Consider the following 16,442-nt stretch of genomic DNA (forward strand, 5'->3'; position numbering starts at 1 on the left):
TAGACTTAGACTTGCACCTTTTTAATGGATGACCACAACTGCAGTTTTCAGTGTGGATAAGCACTGATTTTACCAGTAGAGTTTGATTTGAGTTTGGTAGTGTTTTCATGCAAACCAGAGAATAGGGCAGAAAAGAGCTCAGAAAGATATTAAAAACACAGCACCTCACAATTTTAAAATCAATTACAAATTCACCTAATTAGTAGTTTAGAGCCTATTCTGCATTTGATTATGACAACGTTATTCAAGTCAGGGTCAAATGCCTTACCAGAGACACACATCATCTGCTATCCTTCCACTATACCCAAAGTCTAATGTTCTGTAAAAACAGGTTTTAGATTGGCTGGACATGATTGTTCTTATATAAATCTAGATGTCCTCTCTTAGTCAAAATTGCACACATCTCCAGAAAAATACTGGGAGATATAAGTAATGCTGCTAACTGTTTTATAATTACCCAGGTTTTCCATCTTGCCTTCTTTATGTGTGTGCTGGCACTTCTGCTCTTTAGAGTTTTCAAATGTTTCTGTCCAGTCTTAAAGATCAGAGCTCAAAATTTACGACAGTTAATTCTTACTATGCTTTCTAGAAAAAATGAGGACACAGTTTGATTACGGAACTGTCAACTTCCTTGAGGTCTTTTGTCCTTTAGATAAAACATGTTTTAATATCTACATATTTTTAGTTTGCACCTGGAAACTTCGGTCCTACATCAGATTTTGTTCATGAATTTAAAACATATATATATTAGAAGAAGTCTTTTAAAAACACTTTCAGGGTATTTTCTTTTTGAGTAATGTACCTTAAAGAAGTTGATTTTACTCTATTGCCAGTAACCACTTCCATTAGACATTAAGTCTTGAGCAAGAGGCTGAACTAGACAACCTCCTAAGGCGCCCTTACAGCTAGAATTACCCCTACAGCTAGAATTATCCTGTATCAATTTCAAAGTCAAATGTGACAATAAGCAATCATTTTAAAAATCAAAAAACTTTTCACTTTCATTTTATCATCTTTTATTTCTCCACTTAAAACCCTGTGCAGCATAATAAGAAACATGCTACAAAACAGACTTAAAACCTCACTTAAAACTAAAACACAAACTTGATCCCAATACATTGATGGGGAAGCCAAAAATAATGCCTTATACCTTCAACAGTTGCACTTTTTATACAATGGAGAATAGTTATTACAGAAATAAAGAGCACAATGTTGCAACAGAGGGTTTAAAGCAAATATCAAAAATTTAGTGGCTAGTACAGAAATAACACTGGAAGAACTTTTCTGCACAATACTTCTAAACAATTTGATGCCTTGATTTAAAAAAATAAATAAATAAATATTTGATAGGAAGTTTTCACGTGTACCTTGTCTTTTGTTAAACTGTATAAATTAAGAACTTGAACTTGGTTCCTCAGCAACTCCTATCCTTTCTGGTAGAACTCAATTATACAAGCTTTAGAAATATTATGCACCTTTCAACTGCTAAAATCACATTAGCTTCCTTGCAAATGAAAGGCAACAGCAGCCTGGCATTGTTTCCATGACAGCTCAAAGGATGGATTAATATACTTCTTCAGAGAAAAACACACAAAAAAAATCTACAGAACTTAAAAGCAGAGGCAAAACGCACTTACAGTGTTGGCAAGTTCCAAGTAACTTCCTCCAGCTGAGCTGCTAAAATTCGAGGCCTGAGACAGAAGCTTCTGCAGAGCAGCCTGCTGAGTCCCACTGCTTCCACCATTCTCCAACACCTTCTGTAGTGTAAAGTGACTCTGGAGGTCTGGACTCTGAAGGTCTCTTGCTCCTGAATCATACTCCCAGCTTTCCCTGGCTCCTGATAAGGCACCTAAAATGCAGAAACGGAAAACCACTCTAATATGGGCTATGTATAAACAACACAGAAACAAGCCAGCTTGCCTTTCCAGAACGATAAAAAGCAAACAGCTCCACCATTGTTATACCCCATCTTGCATATGCTGACAATACCAGAAAGAAAGAAAAGAAGTAGTAACATTTTCAATGCACAGAACATTTACCAAATCACAAGATCCAGAAGAAAAAATGAAGAGCATTTGCATACATTATTTACTAAAGGATATAAAATAACTAGTTTAATTTACAGTAGTTATGAACCAGAACCATGGAATGAAAAAGTGTCAGTAACTATGTCAGATTAAAAAACAGCATTAATCAAAGAACAGAAAAGGAAAACCATAATTCTTAACTTTTTGTTTAGTGAGTAACAACACAACATACGAATTCTCTAGGTGTACAGTTTATGACATTTTTATGTTAGCAACACTTTCTCATTATCTCAGAATTGCCTGTTACAGTTCAAGTTTCAAAGAAACATCAGTCACAAGGTATTTCATTAAAAAATCATTGCAACACTACAATCATGTAGCTAGAGACAATGAATGCTTCAGGGAAAATTTCTGTAGCAGGAAGATAGGGTTGCTGTTTCTCCTTGCATAATCCTTCCAATTTCTTACAGTCAGAGACAGGTTTAAACCCTAAACCAAATTTTAAGCAGTTTTCTTATTTTATCAGGAACTATTTAATCCCTGGGGATTTCTGCTTTATATACAATAGTCTAAATCCTTTTTAAATCTTTTTATATTTTAGGCTTAAAAATTTTGCATGGCAAAATATTCCATAGATTATTTAATAACCCTGGGCAGCACTGTAGTTTTTCATATGTAGCACAATGAAGACTGAAAACAATTAAGTGACTTGTCCAAACACCCATTCTAAGTTAAAAGTCAGAACAGAATCTAGATTTGCAAACTATAGCAAAGATCTATATCCACCATGCCATCAGCAAAACGTAAGTAATTGTCTATAATGCCATCATGATGGCTCAAAAGTTTTTCCTTTATGGCTATTTCTCTCTCTGAACACTATAAGCATTCCAAGTGAGTGTTCACTAATCAGTGTTTATCACTTATTAAGTAAAATGCCAGGGAGAAAGAACAAACTATATAATGAGCTATTAGTAGAGTGCCTTCCCACTCCCTCCCCCAAGAAAGTTAAATCGGCAAACATGCAAATGAAAAACCATCCAGAAGGGAAACAAGGTAGTAACTAATCTGTATCATTAGATCAACAACCTAACAGCCCTGTAAAGCAGCTATACCTGATAAATCCTCTTAAGAAACCCAGAGATGGTTTCCCTGGCTTACTGTAAAGAGAACACACTAGTTTTTAAGCATTTAAGTAGAAATAACAACAAAAGAATTATATTTTATACTAACATAACTAACATGATTCATATTACACATACAGGTAACTATTAAAGATTAATTAAATTACTTCTACACCAAAAGTATGCATCAACCGTGAATAATCTAGCTGCATGCTGCAACCTGTCCAGCACAGTTGAACTGAGATACCACTACCAGCTGTTTAACATCCAAAGCATAAATATATTACATCCTGTGTAGGGTACTGACTACTAAGTACAGTGTTATGCATCTCTGCCCTCTTGTGGCTACAATATACAGTATAGCAGAAAAATCTGCAACCAACAGAATTGAAGCAGCAGAGATGTCTCAGGAGACAAGGGGAGATGGAGAACCAGTTCTGTCCTCTCCCAGAGTAGACAAGAATACTGGATACAATTCTGTCTCCACAGGGACAGCCACAAAATTGACAGCAGGCTGTATCACACCTGCTTTTACAGAACTAAGTATGGCACATATTCAACAGAGTATGTGCACTGTCAATTTCTATTACTTAAAAGACATTGTCCTGCAAAAAAGCTCTCATATTCATTGAATTAACAATACCAGCATTGTTGAAGAACCAAGTGGCCTTTATAGACTTCACTATGTGCTATTGCATTAAAACACTGAGGCAACGCAGAAAACACCTGTCAGTCACAAATGGAACTATTGTTGGTTTGTTTTTTTGTTTGTTTGTTTTGTAATGACAGTACTGTGACTGTACGTTTAACCCAAGTTTTCTTAAATGTTCAAGTCTGCACTCCTGGTATAAAATACACATTCTAAAAATGAAAGGAGGCATGACTGTTAGAGAGAAAGGCATTTTCAGTATTTCTAGTAATTTATTTCTGATCTCTAAATTTGACCAATATAACAGATTCTGAAACTCCAGCTGCTAACATGCTGTCCTCCTCACTCATTCACCTTTGGTGTCTCAGCTCAGCAGAGAAATTCTGGAGTTGTCAAAACTGTGAATTCAGTTATAGCTGGTAATTCATTCAGGATGTATGTTGCATTTGACATACAACTCTTGCTCTTACAGTAGTAATCAGAAAGTGGGGATCCATTAGGTATGATGCCATACCTCCTGCAAAGGTAATGTCACAGAGGGCCATGTTCTGGTGCTGGCATCATTTCATTGTGCTAATCTGAATGTAAATGACATATCATCTTCTAACAACATTCTGTGCAGAAGCCTTGCATACTGCAACAGAGAAGTGGGTGACTATAATTCATGACTATAAGTCTATCCATACAAACATGCTTTTTAGTTTGATAAAAGATAGCTTTACCAGACTATGCTGATGGACCTGGCATTCTGTGATTTCATCTTTGCTCACAAAGTACAAGAGACAATCCACCAAAATGGTAGGGCACTGAAGGATCCATAATATCAGGAAATGTGTGATATTGTAAGATTACCCTGCATCGGCTTCTCAAATAAGTCTGGCTTTTGAATGGCAAACATAAAGACAATTGACAATGAAGGATACTACAAGCACAACTGGTCTCTAGGTCACACAGTTACACCTCACCTTTGTGTCTTCAACAGCAGAGATCCGAAGTCTGATTGCTATTTTCCATGAGGTAGCAGTGACATTTAGTTAATTAAAGACATTCATTTAAGACACTTAATACATAACATAATTCATATGTGCACTGGACACAGCTCACAGCTTCTGGGAGAAATTCATTCTCGAATCTAGTATTTTACTTCTTGTATTTCCACCATAGGCATACTCTACCCACCAGTCTTGTCCTTCTTCCCCATTCCCACCAACTTTTAAAGCTATTTGATAATTCCAAAGACATTTGATAGTGGTGTCACAGTCTCAAATATACTAAATTCCTGAAGGCACTGAGAAGAATGAGAACTACAGTACTCCTGCTGAGAAAAATAATGCAATGTGATGCAATGCTCACCCTTGATTAAGCTGTGCAACTCCTGGCTGCAGGACATGACAAATGCTGAAGACCAGCATAGGTTCAAAGACTCCATCACAGAGGGAGGGAGCAAGTGCACAGGCATGTATGCAATTATCTCTAGTTCTATGTCCCTGAACTGAAATTTAATAGGAAAAGATCATTACATACTCACCCTATTCCTATTATCTTCTCTAAGAATTTCCTTCTCACAGCTCTAAGAGACAGGATACAATTTCAGAATAATCTCTAGACTAAAGCAGTTTAGCTGTTCTTAAATTTCTACACATATTTTAACCACAGGAAACCTTTATACACATATGTGCCCTATCAAAGATGAGAGCACCCATTCTATATAATACCTTCCTTTCTAGATTTGCTGGTGTTTAAAATACAACATATATATTGCAGTTTTAATAAGATTAGTCAGCTGTCAAATACAAATCCCACAGAAAAACAGGTTCATTTATTCTGCTACTCATAGAATTTAGCACTCTAAGTTTCTAGGGAAAAAAAGGTTACATATAGTCTGCTGCTCTGCACAAAGACAGCAGTATCAAAGGAGTATTTAAAAATAATAAACTGAATCATTTACAGTTAATGTAAATTCATATGTAGTTAAGTTTAGCCTAACAGATAGTCATGGCTGTTTCAGTCAAACAGATCTAGGGTGAAATTCTGCTCATAAATCTCAAGAAGAATCTGTAGTGCACCTTTGAGATCATGTTAGCTCCGAAGCTTTTAATCAAATGTAGCATAAATAAATGTAGTCACTGCATCAGTTTCTTGAGGGCAATTTATTTGTAATAAGATCAAACATGGAATTCATGCAAAGTAAAAGTAATGATTTTTCAGCTCCAACCAGCCAGCCTCTCATGTTTACCCATAAGCTAAATTTCAGGCTTAATTTCTATCATTCCTCTGATTTATTCTCATGCTTGATCCATAATGTAAATACATTAGCATATGAAATTTTCATGGGACTTATTTTCATTAAAGAGAACAGGGGAGTTGGCTATGAACTGATTACTTATCACAAATTGACAGCTAAAGATCGCTTATGGACTCCGGTATTCATAACTGTTTATCTAGAATATGAAATCAGACCAGTAAGTACAAGCAGCTCTCAGTGGGAAAGGAAATCCTTCACTTGGTCTAATGAATGAATTCACTAATAAACGTCATTTCTTATTCATCCACAAAACAACAGGTACTAGAAACAGGCTATCTTTATCACAAAACAAAAAACAGCAATTTACTAATTACCTGGAAAGTGCACACAAATCTATAGAACCTAAAATATAAATGCTTCTAATTCTAGCTTTTACATAGAACATGTAAAACAATTAGCACTGAAAAACCTGACAGAAGCCACAGCTGTTCAGATCATTTCCTGCCTTAAATCATTAGAAGCGTAGTTCTTCTGTACTGTAAGGGCTCATTTGCCAAGGAATCCACTTCCATCACTGGATACACCATTCACACAGATTTAATATACCCATCATGGTTCTCAGTCTCCATAACTGGAGCAGTGCCCACAGATCTGATCAGCAACTGACATTCTTCCCATATATCCTACCGAAGTGATATACTAAAGAGTCAGGTTAGCATACTGTCATTGCAAGTCTCCAGCAACACTTTCAGAAGTTATTCATACTTAATACATTTTAAAGAATGTCAGAAGAACATTAAAGTAACAAAATTCACATTCAGTTTCATCTACAGAAAAAGCACTAAATAGTACTTGCAAACTAAAGATCCTGTTAACTTTAACAGTGTGAGAACTAGAATACATTGTAATAGCCTTGATTTGCTGATATCCAAGCAGCTAAAAATGTCATTCTTGGAACTTGAAAAGCGTCCTTTTTCATGCATTTGAATAAAAGATTAAACTGTTACATCTTACACTCTCTTTACTGAATTTCAAGCTAGTAGACACATGCAGGTTTGGCTTGCTGAACATATATACTCATATGCTCATGACTGAGTATTACTAAACCTGAATCCTGTATCTTGACTAAAACTGTCATCCATTTTAGCTTACTGGCATGCCGCCTGGAAATACAGGAGTAGAAACATTTGTTGGGTAAATCTATTGTAATAACCTTATTCTCATACAGCCATTAGAAATACAGACATTAAAAAACAGGAAAAAAAAGGTAGAGACTGAATAGGTACATGACACTTGACCACAGTTCTGCCACCTGACCACTTCTGGGCAGCAATTAACAAGATTTCTTTGTGGGATGCATTTTGAGACTGTAATGTAGACCTTTCTCCAGTAAAGTTTAGGCCCTCTCTTTTAATTACTATAAACCATAATTATTAAGCAGATTTGCCCAAGAAAAACATTTTAAAGCCCAAGTTGCCAGAAATCTCTAGCAGCCACATAGGGGACGGCAAACATGGAAACTTTAGGGAAGTGTGAGGGCAGAAGAGGTTTTCTATTTTCCAGGAAAATGGAACAATAGCAGCATTGAAACAACAACCAATATAACAAAGGCAGTGAAGATAACTGAACATATGAGCTACAGAATATACACCATTCTTAATCCAATATAGAAGATATTCAGGAGTCATCTTGGTTTTGAAGTGTTGTCTGATACAGCTCCTGAAGGTGATTCATGGTCTGGAAATGCAATTGAGCCCAGGGATTATGAAGATTCAGTGTAACCAGTGATGGAGAATGGACACAAAAACTAAACAGTTAATCAACTTTTACCTCAAGCATATATATCAAAGAAAGATAAACAGAGGAAATATTAACTACAACAAAGTATGACTATAAAGAATAGTAAAAGAGATCAGACAGAAAACAAAGAGCACTGTGAAACAGATTCGCTATGTTGAGAAGACAACAAGAAAAATGCAAATGAGCATCAGATGATGGGGTGGTGAGAGAGAAGTACAGTCAGTCTAAAAAGCAAGAAGACAGGAAATTCACCAAGGATCCAAGGCAAGCCAGCAACACTTGAATGTCTGAGACAAGCCAAGAATACACGCAGACAGAGTTACTGTAAGACAAAAAAACAGGAACCCCGCTAAACAAACGAAAAACAGAAACAACACACACCATGTTTTACGTTCTAGGAGACTGACTACTGAAAAGGAATGACAGGTCAGTAACATGAGGAATCAGAACAGAGACAAGCAAACTGTTCAGGAAGAAGCATGAAATATATCTAAGAGTAAAAATAAAAATACATTCCTAACTTAATTAGGACACATACAAGGGAAGACTATTGGGATGGCTAATGGAAGACCTCTTATTATAAAAGCATTTAAAAAAAATCTAGGGTCATACAGTCTAAACAAAAGGTATGGGGATCTATCTCTCACTAAATACAATCAGAGATTTCTTCTGAAGCATGGGTGTACCCAGACCATGGCCCAGCAGTCTTATTTAGCTAGCATGCAGCTACTGCAGGAAGCTAGAGCGCCAACAGTCTCCTCAGCAGTTTCCACAGTAGCTTGCATTGGTGGGTTTTTGACCACATGCTATTGTCTAAAGACCAGCAGCTGTCTTCTGATCTCTTGTATCTGTTATAGGGTGAAAGGAAGCATTTTGTAGTTGTAAATATTTCTGATTTGATGCCAATTGATCAAAATGCTAAGGAAGACTGGACTCAATGACACAGACAATCTTCTGTTCCTACATCCTGTCTTCCTGCAGATGAGATTATACGTTTTTTTTTTCCCTTGTGTTTTTTTTTTAGAGGGTAGAGTGAGGGCAAAAGGAAAGCAGAATTACTGTATCCTCTCAATTGGCACATGCAGCACTCAGATCCCCAACTAAGTGGATCAATTTTTAAAGCAGCCAAGAAACATCCACATTCCTAGAGTATCCTATATCTGCAATACAAAGATTATTTCTTTCCTAATTGTTTATATTCCTACCTAACTACCTGCCTTTGTGGGCTTTCTGGACAACAAACGCTCACTCTATCACAGTTATCAGCTGAGCTCCACAGCTCCTGTCCTTTCAAGAAAGCTTGTTGTCTTGGCTAACTAGGATTTCTTGAAGAGGATGTTCTGCAACAGATACTTGTTAACACACCAGACGAAAAGGCTGCATCAGTTTTAACAGCATTCTAATATATGACAAAATTATGCGAAAGCATATTCACAAAACCCTTTACAGAAAATCCTGATGCCAGAAAAATTGGTAACAAAAACCCCAGAGTTTATTGTCTGTTAAACCACATCAGCAGGACATTTAAAAGTCATACCTACCTAAACTGTTATTGCTGCTAGTCGGCCAGGAAGCTATTCTATCCCTTAACTTTTTCTTTTTACAAGAGTCATCCGATTTCACAGAAAGCTCCACTTCCTCCTTTCTGATTTCTCGCACCAGTTCCATGCGGCACTGACTAAAATCCTGGAAGGAAATTTTTCCATTTTCATCTGCTCCCAGCTGGTGCATGATCTCGGCGACAGACTCCTCCATATTCAGCTGGCGGCACACCATCAGCAAGTCATTCCTAAGGATATTTTTACAGGGAAAATGGGGGCAGGGGAGGGATGAAAGTGGAAGAAAGATTGGAGAAATGGGAATGGAGAAGAAAAAACAACAATTTAGTTTAGAAGAAATACTGACTGTCTAATCTGGAAATGAATTAATGCATAGATTTAAACTCAATAAGCCAACTATTGCTTTTTTTGTCAATCCAACAAAGAAACCATGATGTTGGCAAGAAATTACAACACAGACCATGGAAAAGCAGGAAACATTTTTCTTTGTTAACCTCTATTTTCATGCTATTACCCACATTTCTACAACCGGAGACAGACACAAGTGGGAGCTGAATCTTGCTGCTGATCTCCATAGTATCTTCTGAAGAAGTGACATAGTAAGAATTTAAACTATTAATGCTCCAATGAGATCAATGGCAACTTAAATTTCCATTTTACTTGCGACAGGCCACACTTGGGACTTCTGCCACTGAAAAGCAGTTAAGTTAAAGAGGACAAATATGAAGGACAAAGAAAACAGCAGAAAAGAGAAACAGCATTTGGAAACCTTTCTCCAAACGTTGTGACTACAAAATCCTCTTTAGAAACTCGACTGGTCCAGCCGTTTAATGAAACTCACAAAGTTGTGAGGAGGGCGATACTACGAAAAATACTCTGGCACTGTGTGTGAGTGGCTATAAGACAGCTGCAACCAAGTCAACATGGAAGATACTTAAATCATATGATACACTTAAAATTTATACGGTGGATTTACCTTAGGATAAATGCATGCAAAAAAATGTAAATATACTGCCAAGGGGAAAAAAAAAAAAAAAAAAAGAACAGTCAGCAAAACTATGACCAATGCTATTTTCCTATTTTGTGTGAAGAAGAAAAGAACTTCAGGAACACACCTTCAGCTTAATTTGAGGTATGACATTATTCTCAGCAGAATGCGTTTCAAGACATTTGTTCCCCACTATTCCCAATGTCTTTTTCCTTTATTAAAATTGTAGTAAGATTACATTTTTTGAAAAAATTCAGCAACAGTTGTATAAAATGCACCATGAATCAGAAGTTGATTACTAAATAATGGTGATTAAGTGGACTATTAGACAAACATCTGACATTCTTCAACAATGACCCTCAGGAAAGGAAGGTTCTTTTTGAAGAGATTGTCATACTGACTTTTTCCAAAACGTTACCCACTAAAAATACCACTGCTTTCTTGTGCAAACACAGCTCTGCAAACCAAGAATGAATAATCTTCCTGACCATACAGACACAGCACCTCTGTTCCTTTCCATATGCTCATTTTTCACAAACAGCAGGAGACAAATTTGATAAGCTGCTACTGCTTAAAGACAGACTCAGCCACCAAAAGAAGTGACAGCAAAAGACCCTATTTCATACTTTTTTTCTTGCTATTCCCCTCCAATCTGGCCCTATCTCACTTAAAGAAATGAAGAGGCATTGAGAAAGAGAAGGAAACAAAATCTTGACACAACCTTTCCAGCAACTGAAGGAAGACAGATACGTATTTGTCAAATGACAACTAATCATATTTTAAATAACATGTGGGTGACAATTCAGATCTGAATCAAAAGCTGCTCTACACTATCAAGATCTTCTTGGTGCATCATTCTCTCAAATTTCAAAGGTTAAAAAAATTATCGCTACTTCAGCAGTCTTACCCTTTATTATTTCTTTCCCTCCATAATTTTCTCAAACTTTTGGTTTGGATTGCTTAATACTACCACACTGACTCACACCACAAATAGTATGAGTATTTCACGGCTTATTTTAAATGCTGCTCATTTTTATGTTGTGCAGACCTTTCCATAGGAAGAAGGCAAAGGAAACGTGTAATAAAATTACTACTATGTGAATTATAGCATATTTAGTATTATTATTTCAATACAAATACCTGAACATTGTTCCGAAGGTTTCTAAGGTGTCTACAAGGTCAAGTGAAGTATCTGAAGCTCTTGCATAAAGTGTTTCACTAAAGGCATTTAGTACCACAATCCATGTCTATCTGTCTATCCATTCTAGAGAAAAAAAGCTGTATGCTAGGTGGAGCTTGGTAAGTGTTTCACACAGAAGTTCTAGAACAATGGACTTCTTAGCAGAGATTCTAATAGTGAGAGTGAAGTGTAATAATAATAATAATTATTATAAATAATTACCATGTATTTTATCATGTATACAATAATTTCTTGACCTAATCGGAGATAAGAGAATTAAATTACATGTGCCAACCCTAAAGTGATTGATACTTGCAGTTAAAATTTTGGTCAGTTTTGCTCTTTGCATTTAATCTGGCCAATAAATAAATAAGTATGACAAAACATTCAAGTTTTCATGAGGGAAACAACTAAATTATGTCTACATTAACAATATAAAGCAGAGCTAACCTGAATTCAGATGCCAACAGTTAAACCTGAATTATCCCCCGCCTTTAACAACAGAAGTGCTGCGGTGGCATTGACAGCAACTACTTTAGGTACCACTTCAACTATAGCAACAAAATTACGAAAAGCAATTTACAAAGGAACTACCCGTGCACTTAACACCATGTGTGACAAGATACAGTACCGCAGATAGACAGACTCCCCAGAGGAGAACTAATCTTTGAAATTATTACTAGGAAATGAAGTGTAGAGAGACTTTGTCAGGGGGTTCATGGACAAAGCTGCCTTAGTCTCCGAAAAGGCATTTTCTCACACTTCTGTGGGAGTGCCTTACACAGTGCCTTTGTGCAACAACTTTAAGTCTCCATCACTCATGTCTCACTACAGCCCACAAAGGACACCTCCAAATTGATGTTTGGCTCCTGACAGTCAAAAGGTGCTAAGCTTTCTCTCCTGTTATATAAACCTTAACTAAGTATCATTCATAGCATCTACAGTTTGAAGGCACTGCCTGAAGCAACCTATAGAAGCGCTAGAAAAGATGCAATGAATTACAAAGAACATTAAATAAAAAAACTACTAAAATAACCGAGGGCTACTAGCACTACAGAAAATAACTTCCACTGACCTCCAGTGTAACAACCAATATGAAGAAAGTTGGTAAGAGCTTTCCTAATCTCCACCCACAAACAGTTTTCTCCAGGGTTGTGTGCTTGCTCACAGAAAAGTCAGTACCAGGGAGTCAGTGTAATTCCATGATTTAATGAGTCAGGGATTGGACTTGCTCTGAATGAACAGGGAGTCAGAACAGATGGGCCACTCCGTGAGGCCCAGAAACACAGCAGTCTGGTAAACATCCCGCAAAAGATGCTCTGAAAATTGATGTCTACACCAGAGAAATAAATTAAACACACTGCTACCACATATAAAAGTAGTCTAACTGCAGTGATTCCACTATGTATTTTATATTGACCGCTTCTTATTGCTTCATTTCCTGGGGATGTTACTGAACACTTCATAGTTCAGTATTGGGCCCCTGAGTACAAGAAGGACATCGAGGCCCTGGAACGTGTCCAGAGCAGGGCTATGAGGCTGGTGCAGGGCCAGGAACACAAGTCTTGTGAGGAGCGGCTGAGGGCACTGGGGTTGTTTAGTATGGAGAAGAGGAGGGTCAGGGGAGACCTTATTGCTCTCTACAACTACCTGAAAGGAAGGTGTGGGGAGCTGGGGGTCGGCCTCTTCTCACAGGTGACTAGTGATAGGACTAGAGGGAATGGCCTCAAGTTGGGCCAAGAGAGGTTCAGGTTGGAAATGAGGAGACATTTCTTCTCAGAAAGAGCAGTCAGGCATCGGGATGGGTTGCCCAGGGAGGTGGTGGAGTCACCGTCCCTGGGGGTGTTCAAGGAAAGGTTGGACCCAGTGCTTAGAAACACGTGGTGTCTGCATCTAGGAAACTTGGGATTGTCTTTAATTTTGACTTTTCTTCTTCAACGTCATTTGTACACCTAGACTGCAGGTTGCATAGGCAAAGATCAGATGTTTTCTTGAAAAATTACCATAAAACCTTTTTAGCAGCTGAAAACTTAGAATTACAGAATATCCTGAGTTGGAAGGGACCCACAAGAATCACTGAGTCCACCCCCTGGCTCCACACAGGACCACCCAAAAACCAGACCCTATGTCTGAGATCATTGTCCAAACACTTCTTGAACTCTGTCAGTTCCACCAATTGGCCTGCAAGCGGTCACTCAGAGGACAGAGATCAATGGTTTTTACTTGGGCTGGCAGCCTGCAGAAGTTGGAGGTTGGACTTTGTGATCTTGGAGGTCTCTTCAAACCTAGACAATTCTGTGATTCCATGATTCTGTGAAGTGAGGGCCACCAGGGATCAATCCTGGGCCCTATGCTGTTCAGCACCTTCATAAATGATCTAAGACAAGGGGATTGAAAGCACCCACACAAAGTCTGCTGATGACACCAAACTAGGCGGTGAGATGGACATGTCAGAATGGAGAGGTACATCACAGAGAGACCTGGACAGGCTGGAAAAGCAGGCAAACAAGAACCATCTGAATCTCAGCAAAGACAAGTGCAAGGACAAGATAACCAAAGATCCCAGTACAGGCTAGGATCTGTGTGACTGTGGATCAGCCTTGCTGAAAGGGACCTGGGGGTCCTGGCAGACAACAAGCTGAGCAGGAGTCAGCAGTGTCCTGCTACAGCAACCAAGACAAATCAAACCCTGGCCTCCACCCACAGGCGCATTACCAACAGAGATAGAGATGTGATCACATCCCTCCACTCAGAGCTCCGCAGGCCACACCTAAAGTATTGTGTCCAGTTCTGGTCCCCACAATCCATACAGTGACAAGGACAGAATGGAGAGGGTCCAAAGGCAGGCCATGAGGAAGACAAAGGAGACAAGGGGTGATGGGTACCAGCTGCACTGGTAGTGGTTTTGTCTTCACATAAGAAAGAAATTTCTTTACAGTAATGGAATGACCTCTCCAGGGATATGATAGAATCCCTGTCACTGGAGGTTTTCAAGGTGCAACTGGACAGGGTGCTAGATAATCTCATCTAGGCTCCTTTTTTCCCCACAAAAGGTTGGACCTGGTGATCATTCAAGGTCCTTTCCAACCTGAGCAGTTCTACTGTTGTATAAATGTCATGCAGTAACGCATATTGTTCATTTTCGATGTCAAGTTCCACTTACTTTATACTGTCTCAATACTCTCTCCTTTCAGTGTATCAAATCTACATCAGAACAAGCTAGAAGATTGTAAAGGAGACATTTTCAACTAAACTGACATTTGTAGTGAGTCATAAATACCACAAGTCAGGCTCATGTTACCTGGGGCATTAGCTGGACACACTTGTTAAAATGCCGAGCAGCAATACCATTGATGCTGGGACTTGTTAAAGCTGAAGCCTAAGTTTGCATTTTCATCTCATTGTGAGCAGGAAGGGAATTCATGATAATGCTTTTCCAGGCTACATGAAAACTTGGGGAAGACATAAAATTGTTGTTTTACATTTGCTGGTTAGAGGATTTTTTTTTCCAAAATCTCACGGGATGAAAGCAAAATATAAACATAAAGTTGAAAGCAAATGAAAAAAAAAATCATCAAAACAGACCACAGTACTGCAAAGAAGCTTTTATTCCACAGCCACTGGGTTCTGTGCCACTATCTAGAGTCTATATGGCACTATATGGGTTCTTACATATTCGCTGGATTATCCTGTAAATACAAGAGCCAAATTGCAGAACTCAGCAAATAAACTGCAGAAGGCAAGCAATGAAGCTCTTATTGTGCAGAAAACACGTCTCAAAGAAAAAGATAAAAAAGAAAGCCAAAAAAGAAGGCAAGAAAAGTACTGCAGAAGTAAGCTACGCTGCCTTATCTGCAGGGAGTAAATAGCCTGTACAAGGAAGGAGGGAACAGAGGAGCACAGCACTGACCAAATCATGCCAGCATTTTTTGAAGACGGAATTTATTAACCTATGCACGAGGAACACAATACTGCTTCAAACTGTTTTAAAGAACCACCACTCCTATTTTCTCAAACATGACCTACTCTCCTAGTCTGGGCTGACAGCAGGGTACCAGGATATGTAGCTGCTCTTACGGAATTAAGGGAAAAATATGAGTCAGAGAAGCTTCAGAAAACAAACAAACAAAAAGGAGACATAAGAGCTTGGAGGGAAGGAAACAGGCAGGACTCTATTCTGGGAAACAGCATGAAGAAATGAAGGAAAAGCTTCGAGTGCAAGGACATTTTGCTGATGTTTTAAATATGAAGAGAAACAGTGCAGAACTCCACTCTCAGGTGTGTAAAGGTCAACAGAACACACCTTACGTTATTCAAGTGTCACCCTACAGAAATACAGCACATGATGAGGCCATGGGAAGGGCTGCAAAGAAAAATTATCCAGCCCTGGACCAATGATAGGAATAAATAAACCCATGCCATCCCTGACAGATGTTTTTTTACCCTGCTCTTAAGGCTTCCACAAGCTCTATACATGACCTGTCCTAGTGCTTCCATGTCCTCTCCTACAAGTTGTGTAAGCTAAAACTTCCTAACTGCAATTTAGAGCATTATTTCAGAAAGGACTTTAACAATTTGTTTTCTATAATCACAGTAACTAAGGTAAAACTGTCATTATATATTTAAAACCCAATGCCTGATGTCCCATCTTCTCTTGAGTAAAGAAATGAAGAAGTTTCTGTGTCTCTGATCATATTCAGTGAGCTGCTCTGATCTCTAGCTGATCCACCAACTTGATGGATGATGGCATGTAAAACTAGAGATCGTCTTAAGGCACACACTAAAATGAGCAGAAAAGCTGAAAGCAGAATTCCTATCTTACTCATTCAGATTTAACTTGAAACCTACTATAAATCTCAGAGTCTCTTCAATT

General features: G+C 38.1%; 1 protein-coding gene across 4 annotated transcripts in view; it reads right to left on the minus strand.

The window, feature by feature from the left end:
• Positions 1-16,442, minus strand: part of MCC (MCC regulator of WNT signaling pathway) — a 208,639-nt gene that overhangs the window by 180,272 nt on the left and 11,925 nt on the right. For 3 of the 4 annotated variants that reach the window (XM_080572774.1, XM_080572775.1, XM_080572777.1), the window contains exons 2-3: positions 9,384-9,631; positions 1,638-1,849 (exon numbers count right to left, since the gene is read on the minus strand). In XM_080572774.1, coding sequence (XP_080428900.1) covers positions 1,638-1,849; positions 9,384-9,631 — 460 coding nt within the window. Of the gene's footprint in view, positions 1-1,637; positions 1,850-9,383; positions 9,632-9,919; positions 9,985-16,442 lie in introns of all 4 variants that reach the window. The other variant, XM_080572776.1, reaches the window with a different exon arrangement.

This window comes from Anser brachyrhynchus (genome assembly GCF_964034855.1).
Source record: "Anser brachyrhynchus genome assembly, chromosome: Z".
NCBI classification, from domain to species: domain Eukaryota; kingdom Metazoa; phylum Chordata; class Aves; order Anseriformes; family Anatidae; genus Anser; species Anser brachyrhynchus.